The 13084-nt window shown below is 54.2% G+C and overlaps 1 protein-coding gene across 11 annotated transcripts in view; it reads right to left on the reverse strand.

The window, feature by feature from the left end:
- Nucleotides 1–1325: 1325 nt before the first annotated feature.
- CELF5 (CUGBP Elav-like family member 5) overlaps nt 1326–13084 on the reverse strand; it is a 44132-nt gene continuing 32373 nt past the window's right edge. For 2 of the 11 annotated variants that reach the window (XM_045544483.1, XM_045544491.1), the window contains 7 exons: nt 12489–12630; nt 12259–12405; nt 10787–10849; nt 10332–10337; nt 9844–9927; nt 7108–7191; nt 3224–4754 (listed from right to left, as the gene is read on the reverse strand). In XM_045544483.1, coding sequence (XP_045400439.1) covers nt 4627–4754; nt 7108–7191; nt 9844–9927; nt 10332–10337; nt 10787–10849; nt 12259–12405; nt 12489–12630 — 654 coding nt within the window. In that variant the 3' untranslated portion in view covers nt 3224–4626. Of the gene's footprint in view, nt 3087–3223; nt 4755–7047; nt 7192–9843; nt 9928–10331; nt 10338–10786; nt 10850–12258; nt 12406–12488; nt 12631–13084 lie in introns of those variants that run through there. The other 9 variants (XM_045544468.1, XM_045544475.1, XM_045544530.1 and 6 more) reach the window with 6 other exon arrangements.

A 13084-nucleotide genomic window follows, 5' to 3' on the forward strand; every position in this document is an offset into this window, starting at 1 on the left:
TTCTTTCTTTCTTTCTTTCTTTCTTTCTTTCTTTCTTTCTTTCTTTCTTTCTTTCTTTCTTCTTTCTTTCTTTCTTTCTTTCTTTCTTTCTTTCTTTCTCTTTCTTTCTTTCTTTCTTTCTTTCTTTCTTTCTTTCCTTTCTTTCTTTCTTTCCTTTCTTTCTTTCTTTCTTTCTTTCTTTCTTTCTTTCTTTCTTTCTTTCTTCTTTCTCTCGTTCTCTGTCTCTCTCTCCTTCCTTCCTTCCTTCCTTCCTCTCTCTTTTATTTTCCCTTTTCTCTTCTTTGTTTTTCTTTTCTCACCTCTATACTAAATGAGCAAGGAAAGCGAATTTCCCACCGTTGACCCTCCTGCGGTGCTTCCTCCGGACCAGGAAAGGCTTTATAAATACGAACTCCTCGTGTCCTGGATGAGCCTGACTTTCCAGAGAGGAAAACCCATCCCCAGATGATTTGGCTACTAATCCAAGCTCACACAGCCAATAAATGTCACAACCAAGATTCAAACCCCGGGCGGTCTGGCTGTAGATTCAGCCACTGTGCTTTTGTACGTTCAGTGAGCAGCCGCGTGGGCCAGGCTCCAGGGGATAGAAAAATAAATAAAACTAGCTTCTTTCTGGGGTGATGAGAATGTTCTGGCATTAGGTAAAGGTGATAGTTGCACAACATCATTTATGCACCAAATTCACTTTTAAATGGTTAAAATGGTAAATTCTATGTGATGTGAACTTTCCTTCCATTTTTCAAAATTGTGCCATTTATCACATAGTACCTCTGTCCTGCGCTGGGCTGTCTCCACAAGGGCAGAGACAGAGCCATCTCAGTCACTGCCATGTCCCTAGTAGTCAGCACAGTAGGTGTTCAATAAACATTTGTTGAATGAATAAATGAATGTGTAAGGAAAAAACACTTCATGTTTTCAACTTCTGGCTTAACCAGACAGAATCCCAGATATCTGAACTGTAGACCTTCCTTCTTGGAATAGCCTCTCCTGCATTCCCTAACTGAATCCTAACCCTAAATCTGAATTCCTCTCCAGCCCTGGTGCCTGATACACTTGTTCTTTATCAACTAGTGAAGGAGGTAAGGGAAGAGTCAGCCTTTTAGCAAGTAAAACTTTTATTAAATAAATTTTTAGTTTTTTTTTTTTTTTTTCAGACCAAAGAGAGGCGTTTTGGACGTTAAGACGACGCTGCTTCTCACCTGAAAACACTCAACAGTGACAAGGAACCTTTCCAGCCGCAGGAAATCTTCTTGGACACAAAACTCAAACCAAGTCAACTCAAAGTTCCAAGTTCTTTGCTTTTCTTTCTTTTCTGTGTGTGTGTGTGTGTGTGTGTGTGTGTGTGTGTGTGTGTGTGTGCGTGGGGGGGGGGGGTTATCCGAAAAGTCAGTTTGCAAGTGGAAACTTCAAGAAATTACTCGTAGCAGAAATAAAGTACATCATACAAATCACGCAGGTCTTCGAGGTGAAGTATAAAAATGGTATTTACAGCCGGTAAACATGGACCACGGGCACACGCGCAACTGCACACGGCCACGCACTCCCACGCGGGCCCTCGGGGACACGGGGGCGACCCTCGCGAGGGCCCTTGGCACACACTTGCACACGTAGACGCAAGGGACACAGGCACGCGATCGAAGTGTCTTGGAACAATTATCAAACTCTGGAATCTCAAAACAATTGGTCGGAAGATTTTTTTTTTCCTTTTCCTTTTTTTTTTTTTTTTGTTTTTGGTTTTTTGGGGGGTTTTTTGCTGTGTTTTTCTTTTTTTCCTTTTTTCTTTGTTTTTTAGTTTTTCTGGGTCAGTCAACACATTTTGGTAGAAACAAAAGGGAAGGCTTTTTTTTTTTTTCTTTTTAAAAGACTTTTTTTTTTTTTTTTTTTTTTGAGCTTATTAAGTTATCCAGGGCCTCCCTGGGCAGGAGGCCCCACCGGACATCTGCACGAATCCGACTCTGTGCTTCGACGTGGGTGCGTCGTGGATTGGGTCACTTTACAGAGGCACCCCACAAAAATCCCCCCCCCCCCACCCACTCCCGACTAGGAAACAACAATCCACTGTGGTTTGATTTTTTTTTCCCCTATTTTTTTTCTTCTCTTTTCTTCTTTGTACCTGCTCAGAAAGACCAAAAGAAAAAACAATCTCTGCAGAGGTATGAAGGTCGCTATCGAGTTCCTGTCTCCGATAAAGGGGTGCTCGGCCAGTCCAGGTCAGGCTTGTCCAACGGCTTGGCAATCTTGGTCACAAGACCTTAAATTCGAGGCTGGTGATTTGAAGGCAGGGACGATGGCTGCCTGCCCTTGGGAGGGGGCGCAGAGAGGTGGGGGGCTCCCCCCGACCCTGTCTGCCCCTGACGGAAAGCTAAGGGCTATTGGTCACATGAGTAAGGCTATGACTGAGGAGGGGTGGGGAACAGAGAGGGCTTGGGGAAGCCAGAGGGTCTCTTTTGTGCCTACATCCAGGGAAGCCCTGGGGACAAGGGAGTGGTTTCCAGAAGCTGCAGCTGGGACCAGGGACACTCAAACCGGCTGAGCCCAAAGCCCCTCAGGAATCGGTGGTGGTGGGGGGCCCAGAGTCCTGGAGGTATATCGTGTTGGCGAATTCCTGGTCTGATGTACCAGCGGGGAGGTCGGCGGGTACCAGCCTCAGCCCTTCCTACGTCCCTGCCCAGCGACCAGCCCAGGGTCACCCTCTCTCGGATGGGAGGAAGTTGGCAAAGTTTGGTCCCATGATTTCCATACTCAAAAAATATATATACTGTCTCTAGCTCTATATATATACGCATATATATATAGGAAAAGTTGCCATTCAGTTTGGGGAAGCCACCGCATTGGGGGCGGGCAGGAACGAGATGTCCCAAAAGAGCACATGGGGTGGGGTGTGAGCCCCTCTGCCCCCAACTCAGGAGCCCCCTCCCTCCTCGCGGTGGCCTTTGGGGTGGGTGGCATTTCACATTTTGGAAGGGCGGGTGGCACAAGGGTAGGAGGGAGGGGAGGGCTGGTGTCCAAAGCACGGTTGTAATTTATGGAAAAGTCCTGGATCGGTTGGAAGCGGGAGACCCTCCTGGGATGGGAAGGTCCCTCACCTGGGGGAGAAGGGGATGGGCGTTAGGGAACGACTGTGGCAGGGCACACAGCGGAGGACACCACCTCCCCGCCCTCCTCCCGCCCCCCTCGCCCCAGCCAGGCTGGGCTCCGGCACCCCAAAGGCCCCCATCTTTTCCAGAGAGCAAGAATCCCGGGGTTCAGAGGCCAACAACAGAGGCTTTGAAGGGACTTAACGATGTCGCCGCTGAGCCTGTGTCCTCAGCATTTGGGGACAAATATTTAAGCTAAGTTTCTGTCTCTCCCCCTACCCCCACGCCATTTCCATTCAGTCACAGCTGGGTCCCCAAGTGCCGGCAACAGTGCCCAGCACATAGTAGGTGCTCAGTAAGGATGCGCAGGCCGAGAGTTAACAGGGAATGAATGGGTCGCAGGCAGCGGCCTCGGGTTCTGCTTCAGGCTGGCGGTTTCCACAGGCGCCTTCCGTGTCGCTAAACACACGCAGATCTGTGTGCCGCCGACCGGGGGCGGGGCGTGAGAGGGACCCACAGCCTCTAACTGAGCACCTACTTGTGCCAGACCCCGACCTGAGGTGAGGCTCTTGGAGGGCGGCGGCGATGGTGATTTTTAAGAAAAGAAAAAAAAAATCAAAACAAATTATCCAGAGCTCTTTAGGGGGTGGGTTCTGAGCTCAACTGTGAAAACACCCCCATCCCTGGGGTGTGGCCTCTGGGGAGAGGACTTTCACGAGCCCATTTTACAGCAGAGGGTCGTCGAGGTTTGGGGTGGGTTATAAGTTTCCATGAAGGCCCCATAAGGTGCACTGTTCATCCCCTCAAAGCAGTCGTGGGGGAAGCTGTTTGCCCTGATGGCCAAATATACTCTTGGGGTGGGGGCGGCTCTTGGGTTTGTTTTGTGTGCGGTTTTGTTTGCATGACAGTCAGCAGGGTACACATTCCACTTCCCATCAACCCAGCGGTGGGCCCAGCTTCTCGGCCCCATGGGGGGCCCAGTGGGGCAGAGGGGGAGAAGGGACCTCGTCAGGGCTGACTGGACCAGGCCCCGGGCACTGTCCCCACATCCCAACTCCCCAGCCAGAGTTCCAAGCCGAGATGGACATTTTGGGGTCCAACCTTAGGGCCCGGGGCCTGGGGTGGGCATTTAACATTGTCCTCTGGTTTGAGGCTTTTCTGCAGGGAGAACAGATTCATGGGATGGAAAAGAAGCCCCTCCCCAACAACACCCTCCTGCCCCAGACCAAACCTGGTCTCTCAGGTGAACTCCTATTCATCCTGCAAAGGCTTCTCCAGGAAGGATTCCGGCCCTGGCTCCCCACTCCCCACCCGACTCCCACCCTCCGTTCCAGACCCGACCATGGGGGATGGGGGTATCTTCGTCCATCTCTGTCCCCACCAACCCAGCCTGGGGCTTCTCAGAGCCTCCTGCAGCATCGCCCCACCTGGGGAGGGTTCAGAGAATGAAGGGGAGGGATCACGGGCGAAAGCAGGGCTAGGCAGGGGTGGGGCCGCCTGGCGGCTCACCTGGGCCAAGCCCACAGCTTCGGGGTGGCTGTGGGCACGGTTAGTAGGGGTGTCCCGGATCCTTGGGCCGCTTGAGCTGCACTTTGAGCCTCTTCATGCCGATCTGGAAGCCGTTCATGGCCTGGATGGCTGTCTGGGCGCTGGCCGGGTTGTCAAAGCTCACGAAGCCTGTGGAGACCGGGTTGGACCTCGATGCTGGGCACCGCGGGGGCGTCCTCCACTCGCCTTACACGGTCATGGGTGAGGGTGTGTGTGTGTGTGTGCACAGGTGGGGGCTTGTCAGAGGACATGGAGCAGCCCTGGCTTTGTTCTGATACCCCTGGACTTGTATACCTCTGGGGACAGGGTGCTCACTCCTTACCTTGGGGTCAGCTCTGCTGAGACTTCCCATCCCTTCCTCCCCTAGCATGCCTGCCTCCCTGCAAGCCCTGCACCCCAACATTCTGCCTCCTCTGAGACCTCTGTCCACCAGGAATCTCATCTCTCCATCTGACGCTGGGCGTGTCCTTGTTTCTGTTTCTTTTTCCCTCTTTGTGTGTATCTGCCTATCTTCGAGTCTCTTCTCTCTCTTTCTCTGTCTTTTTTCTCATTTCTGTCTAGTCTTTCTGCACCAGTCCCTGTCCCGAGGCCATCAGAAACATCCCGGCCCTCCTTCCTGAAGATCCTTAAGCTCCCACCCATCCAAATTCCTCCCTTCTGCCCCTCCAGGTGCCCCAGCCCTGCCTCCCCGCCCCCCAACCTTGTGGTCATCACTGGCTTCCTGGGGGACCTGGAGGTGCCAGGAGCTCCAGGGCCCTCAAGGGTGAGGGGGCAGCTGGTGCAAGCTCTGGGAGGCAGGACCGGGACTTTGTGACAGGCTCTGATGGGAGCTGGGGCAGACAGACAGTGGGAAGTGGGTGCTGCTGCCCCCGCCGGGGCCCGAGGGAGCCATGGGCAGATTTGGAGCTGGGGGCAAGGGTTTGATGTTTTCATACTTATTTATTTTTTTCTTTTGAGATGGAGTTTCTCTCTCTGTCGCCCTGGGTAGAGTGCAGTGGCGTCATCGTAGCTCACTGCAGCCTCCAACTCCTGGCCTCAAGTGATTCTCCCACCTCGGCCTCCCAAAGTGCTGGGATTACAGGCATGAGCCACCATGCCCAGCCTTCATCCCCCTAGCCATTACATAGGTCAGGAGCTCAGAGAAAGCATCCGACCCCCTCGAAATCACACTGTTGAAAGCAAGCGCGGGGGGGCGGGTCTTTCCTCCACAAATCTCCTCCTTCTTCCTGAAACTGGGAACAGAGGACTGGGCCTGGGCTTGGGGGGGGTGGGTCCCTCACTTGCTGTGTGACCTCAAGCACGCCCCCAGACCATTCTGTTTTCCTCTTTTTCCTCCCTCAGTAAATGGGGACAATTGTCTCCTTTTATGGTGAAATACTGAATACATACAGGAGGCACTTAATAAATACTCAAGGGCTGACCCTTCAAATAGGATAGTGTGCAGTTAAGAGTCCTGTCTGGGGGTCAAAGAGACTGGCTCTAATCCAGCTTTTCCCTCTTTCCTGCTGTGTGACTTTGAACAAGTTGCAGCCCCTCTCTGAACCTTAATTTTCTGAGTCTCTGGGGACAAGGAAGTCCTCCTCATGGCTCGCCAGGTCCTGCACAACCTACCCTGCCCCCTCCTTCCTGTCTCCCCCTCCTCACTCTGCTCCTGCCACACGGGCCTCCTCGCTGTGCCTCCAACACGCCAGGCACGATCCTGCCCCAGGGCCTTTGCACAGCTGGGCCCTCTGCCTGGAACACCTGCCCTCAGATTTCCCACGGCTGGCTTCTCCCCATCCAGGTCTCTGTTCAAACATCACCTCCTCCTCACCATGATGGGTCACATCCCCACTTCAACCTCAACAGTGTTTATTTTCCTAGCAGTTTCATTTTTCCCCATATTATTTATAACTACCTGAGTGACACCCTATGTTTGTTTACTTCCATCCCCTCCGCCCAGATCTCTGCTTTCCAATTCACTAGCCACAGCTGCACGCGGTTGTTTACATTTAACCCTCACCCTAACCCTAACCCTAACTTCATTCACATGAGATAAAAACATATAATTCCATTCTTTGGTCGTACAGACCACATTTTAAGTGCTCAGGAGAGTCACATGGGGCTGGTGGCTCTCGTACCAGACAGTGCAGAGGTAGAACATTTCCATCATTGGAGAATGTTCAACCCGACAGCAAAAAAGACGGTGAGCTCCTTGAAGGATTTTTGTCAGCTTCCTTCACTGTTGTGTGCCCCACGCAAAGCCTGGTACACAGCAGGTGCTTAATAAGTGCTCATTCTGTTTGTGACTGTGATTATTTTGCCCTGTGGCTGACCAAACCCTTCCATCTCCTGTTCCAGGGTACAGGAGGTGGGACAGGGAGGGGTGCCCGGCGACAGGGAGGGGTGTCGGGGCAGGCAGGGGTCCTCCGCCACTACTCACCGAAACACTTGCTCTGGTTGGTAGCTCGATCCATAAACACCTTGGAGGAGATGATATTGCCGAAGGGCAGGAACATCTGCGTCAGCTCCGTGTCTCCAAACTCCTGGGGGAGGTGGTAGATAAACAGGTTACAGCCTTCGGGACCTGCAGGTGGGGGAGAGAAAGACATAAAGCCCCCAAGGAGAGGAGGCGGACCCCCCCGGGGGAGGGGCGCGGGTCTGGAGCCCACATCTGTCTTCTCCAGCTGTCAGGGGAGAGGGGTGCCCCGAGACACCCAGAAAGAAGGGGCATGGACATGGGTGGGGGAGGGGAGGCAGGTGCACCCATCCCTGGACTGCATGATAACAGTCCCACACTTGGGAGCAACAAACCCCTCGTAATCCTCAGACTACAGATCATTGACCAAAATCAGATTATCCCATCCGCCCACCCACAACCCAGCTAAATCCCCAATCCCAGACCCCAGACAATCCAAGCCCCCCCTGGAAAATCCACCCCTAAACCTCACACTTCGGATCACCGACAAAAGTCAGGGGAGTGGGGAACACAGAAACTTGGTAGTATCTCTGCAATCATTCCGTAAGTCTCAAACTGTTCTAAAATAAAACCGTCATTTTAAAAAAGCCCAATGACCATAGGCTAAAATTTAAAAAAGAAATAATAGTTCTCCCATCCCAAATCGCAGATAGGGATAATCCCCCAAACCCCGGATCATTCTCAAAACTCAGATGATGCAAAAATAAAATCACGTAAAATTAAAAGATAATTCTCCAATCCCAAAGCCCAGATATCCTAAAAACCACAGATAATTAAACAACGACATAATATCCCACCAGAAATAATTTTTTTTAAAAAGGGATAGATAATCCTCTAAACTGTCCCCTCCCCCAAATAAGCCCTGACGCATGGCTAATATAAAAACTATAAATAGTTATAGCGTTTTAAAACCTTGATTATCCAAAGCCATAAACAGTTCCCCCAAATTTATTGCTTATCCCAAATTTAAACATGACTTTGTCCCATGTCTGCCCCAAACAAGGGTAATCCCCTTTCCTCGGCCATGCATATCCCCCACCCAAGAAAATACAAAAGCCACGATTCCGACTCACACCTTACCCTTACCTTCCTAATTAGGGCTGGGGCTCCCCTATAACGCTTGTTTTTTAAAAGCAAGTTTATACCAATTTTGAACATATTTTGAGCAGAACCCAAACTCCGCATTTGCTTCTGCACCGTTTCCATCCCCACTCCCACCCACCAAAACGCTCAGTGGAGGCAGAAAATCACATCCGCTGAACTGAACCTCGCCGGAAGACACAAATTGCATGCACACACACTCCTGGAACTTCTACCCCAGTGTGTTATGAGCTGTCCGCTTCCCCTGCTGGGGTCACGACTCCCCATGTGATTTCAGACCACGCACTCCTGCCACCACTGCACAGTGGCTCACACGTGGCAACCCCTTAGTGGCCATTTCCACGTGCAAACTCCAGGTCTTTTCCAAGATAAAGCACCGTATTTACTGTAATATTCACGTACTTCTTAACTATGTAATGTGCATAAAGCTGTGCTACCATTTCTACTAGGTTCCTGCCCTTGACTCTATTTCCCCCACAAGTCTGCAGTTTGGATTTCGAGGTGTGCACACAGTGGTAATTTGCGGGGAACACACGTGTAGTGTTTTAGCAGCACTGACTGTACTTGAACCAGCTTTTAGCCCCTCAGCCCGGATTGAGGGTGGAGCTGGAGAAGGGGTTACAAGGAGGGGACCCAGGTCTAGGTCATCCAATAAAGCGGTGACTTTAGGCGGCTTGAACCCTCCCTGAAGCCTCTGCTGCTGACACCCTGCAGTAAGGGGGTCCATGGGGTGCAGTGGTGGTCGTGAGAAATGCCTGACACATCTGGAGCAGCTGGAATTTCCCATCTTATCTGAACACATGTGTTGCTGATAGTGGTGGCTTTAACCACAGAGCCTCCGAGGGGCACGCCAGCACTAATAGGAAAGTGGCTGGTGGCACCTCCGGGGACCCTCAGCCTAGGGCTCGTTTTTAAAGTCAGCTCCTGCACCCTGGCAGTGTCCACACACTCCCCCCACCCCTAATAATCCACATGGGAGAAATAGGGCAGAGCTTCACAGAACTCAGTCCACCAGCGAGGCCGCAAACCAAGCGTGCCTTGCCGTGGCATGGTCTGGGGAATTTTCTGGCTGGTCCCCAGACCCCCCCATCTCCTCCCCCACTAGACGGATCAAAGAGAGGAAGGGACCCCCGGATGCCGAGCACCTACTACACGTCAGGAACCAGCCATTGCTCACTTGCAGTGACACCTCCTGGCACAAATGGGCACCTGCGTTGCAGATGAGGAAACTGAGGCAGGGGCAGTTAGGTGCCTTATGATGTCGTGTCAGAACCGGGTGCATTTGGATCCGGTTTTCAGACTCCAGAATCTAGCCCCTACCCCCTCCCTCGACAGCCTTGGTCTCACTGGGGAGGCGTCAGTTTACCTGGAATTCCTCAACCTCAAAACTCCAGAGTCACTCGGCCCTGGGGGGCCTGTAGGAGGCCACCGCTATTCCCACAGGGTCGGGCAGGGCACGGCTCCCACGGGATGGAGGAAACTGAGGCCCAGAGAGGAGACTGGGCTGCCCGAGAACACCCGGGAGGGAGGGGCTGCGCCGGGACTCGAACCCAGGCCCGCCGGCTCCCCAGCCACGCGCTCAGCCCTGCAGGTCGAGAGCCCCGGCCAGCCCGGGCCTGCGGGTGCAGGGGAGCCCGGGGGAGGTCGCGGCCGCCTCACCTTCTCGCTGCTGCTGCTGGAGGAGGGGCGGCGGCTGGGGGACGCTGTGCGCGATGGGCGTGATGGCCGCAGTGGGGTACATGGCTGCGGAGACCGAGCGAGACAGCGCGGAGGCGGCGTGAGGCCAGGTGGGCGCGGGCGCAGGCGCGGCCGGGTAGGGCGGGCCAAGGCCGCAGGGAGGAGGAGGGGGCGGGGCCAAGGATCGAGGGGTGGGGCCACAGAAGAGGGCGCGGCCAAGGGCGGGGGGAAGAGCGGAGTGGGGCGGGGCCACGGTGGAGGGAGGGGCCAGGGCCGCAGGGAGGAGCGGAGTGGGGGGTGGCCAGGACTTGAGGGGCGGGGATGCAGAACAGGGGCGGGGCCACAGCAGAGGGTGGGTCCAGAACCGCGTGAAAGTTAGCAGTGGGGGTGGCCATGGCTTGAGGGGCGGAGCTGCAGGACGAGACCATGAGCTGAGGGGCAGAGCCACAGCGGAGGGGCAGGGCCACAGCCAGGCCCTAGGAAGGAGGGCCTGGGTGGGGGCGGGGCGGTGGCAGAGATGTGGTCAGGTTAAGGCCGGACGTGAGGGGTAGGGCCAGATGCTGAAGGATGGAGGGAGGAAGGTGAGGCCAAGAGCTGGGACTGGGCGGGGCCAGAGGAGTGGGGAAAGGGGACCGCCCCCAGCAGAGAGCATGAGAGGGTGGGGTCAGGGTCAAGGGCAGGCCTTAGGGAAGGTGCTGGTGGCAGGGCGGAGCTAGGAACAGGGCCAGGGGTTGAACACAGCACAAGGGGCCGGGGGTGGGGCCCTGAGGGGCGGGTCAGAGGTAGGAGGCGTGGCCAGGCAAGGAAGGAAGATACGGTGGGCGGGGCTGAGCTCAGAAGGGGCGGGGCCATCAAGGAAGGAAGGCGCGGTGGGCGGGGCCTGGCGGGCCGGGACGAGTGAGGGACGGCGGAGCCGCCTCCCTACCTGTGTACTGCTGGACTCCGGAGAAGGCAGGATGGAGTGTCTCAGCCACAGTGGGGCTCTGAGCTGCGGGGCAGATGGAGGGGCTGAGTGGGGCGGGGGCAGCAGAAGTCCTCCATGCACCCCGATCCGGGAGGGGAGCAAAAACACCCACTCCAGCTTCACCTCTGTGCTAAACCTTTTTTTTATAGGTATGGCCCCCATTTTACAGGCAGGGAAACTGAGGCCGAGAGAGGTGAAGCCACTGACACAGGGGAACTCAGATAGGAAATCTCTCCCTGTCCTGACCCCTTCACCTCCCAGGGAACCCTCCCTCCTCCCTTCATTCTCTGGGTTCACCAGGTCTTCAGCCTCTACCGGAATCACCACCCCTACCCCCTGCCCTGTCTCCCTTATCATGTCAGTTTGCTCATCTGACACCCTGTGGATCCCCCATCGAGCTGTGACCTTCCAGCTGCCACTAGAGGAAGAAGTAAGGGGACAGAAGAGGTTGTCCAGGCCACCAAAGCTGATGGAAAACTTCAGCCCCCAAAATTCTGCTCGAATGCAGAGATCTCGGCTGTGGAGGACAGGGATTTGCGGTGGTGGCTGTGAGTACAGGGAAGGCAGGAAGGGTTACTTTGTGCAGATGGGGCAGCTCTGTATCTTGGCTGTGGTGGTCACACGAATCTATATCGGTGACAAAATGGCAGAGAAACACATCTACATACACACGTGTATTTGGTGAGATCCAAATAAGGCCTGGACTGAGTTAACTGTACTGCACCAATGTCGCTTTCCTGGTTTTGACACCGTGCCAGGGTCAGGGAAGCTGTTGGCAGCCCAGGGAAGCTGAATGGAGAAGGGTACACGGGACTGTTCTGGACTCACTTTGTAATTCCTTGTGAGCCTCCAATCATTTGAAAAGAAAAGTTAAAAACAAATTCTCCTCCGTGGTGGAAATACATATGACTTACTTTGCATAAATAAGTAATGTGTTGGAAAATGTTTGCCCTAAAATCGTGGGTGTGGGGACCCCCACTTCATGAGAGCAGTTACAGCCCAAATTAGTGTGTGGGTAATATGTATTGAATGAATGCATACAGGTACTGATAGCTTCCCAAATAGTAATGATTAATGATTAAGATGTATACTTCCGTTCTTTGCACCAGGTGATGAGCTATGCATTGTACATACTGATTTAATGATCAGTTCAACCTCACAAGGTGACGATGTTATTTGCTTATTTCTCAGATGAGCAAACTGAGGCTCGGGGACTTAAAGAACCCATCCAGAGGCACAGAAGTGGAATGTGAACATGGAAACATCTGGATACACAGTTTCTGTGTCCAGCCACCCTGCTGCAGGCTCCACTCCTGTGCTGACAGCTCATATTTGCTCAGCCGAAGTTTCCCTCTGTCCTGCATGCATGTTCCAGAAACACCATCCCTACCCTCTACCACTCTCGTAGGACCCAGGGGACCACCCTGAGTTACCTGGGTAGGGCACAAGGCCGTTGGCATATACGGTTTCCAAAGCAGGGTGTCCGCCAGGGAAGGGCACGACCCCTGCAAAGCCATTGGTGATGGGAGCCACGAGGCCGGGCACGGCGGCAGTGCCCAGCAGCGGGGGTGAGTGCAGCCCTGTGTAGTGAGAGAGGGTCACAGGCAGCGTGGCTCTGGCCCGGCCCTGCCCACCCATCCGGGAGCCCCTGGCGGACTCTCACCAGAGGCAGGAGCGATGGGTGCGGCAGGCAGCCCATTTAGGCTGACGGCGCCGATCTGTTGGATGTGGCAGGGTGAGAAGGCCACGCCAGGGCTCAGGTAGCTGCCCGAGGTGGACAGGACTGTTGTCTGCTGTTGCATGAGCTGGGGGTGGAAAGGGAGTCAGTGGGCACAGCTAAGGTGACACTTGCCCTGAGATCATGGCTCATGAAGGGAGGCTTTGTCCCACAGGAATTAAGGAGGGAAGTCAGGCTGGGATCAGGGCTCAGCCTGGGATCTAGGCTCAGCCTGGGATCAAGGCTCAGTCTAGTATGAGGGCTCAGCCAGGGTTGAGCTTGGCCAGGTTGGGTCTGGGTTTGGGGTCAGCCTGGATTTGGAGGTTCAGCCACAATTGGGCCTATTCTAGATTTGAGGCACAGCTAGGCTCTGGGGCTCAGTCCAAGGCTGGGTCTTCATTTAATAAATATTAGGGGTCAGTCCAGGGTCAGGGCTCAGCCTGGATTTAGGGGCTTGGTCTGAGTTTGGGGTTCAGCCAGGCCAGAAGAGGACCCTGGGTCAGGGGGACCAAGGGAGAGACAGGAGTGTGGGCAAAGGGCAG

Source organism: Lemur catta, chromosome 1 (genome assembly GCF_020740605.2).
Source record: "Lemur catta isolate mLemCat1 chromosome 1, mLemCat1.pri, whole genome shotgun sequence".
NCBI lineage: Eukaryota > Metazoa > Chordata > Mammalia > Primates > Lemuridae > Lemur > Lemur catta.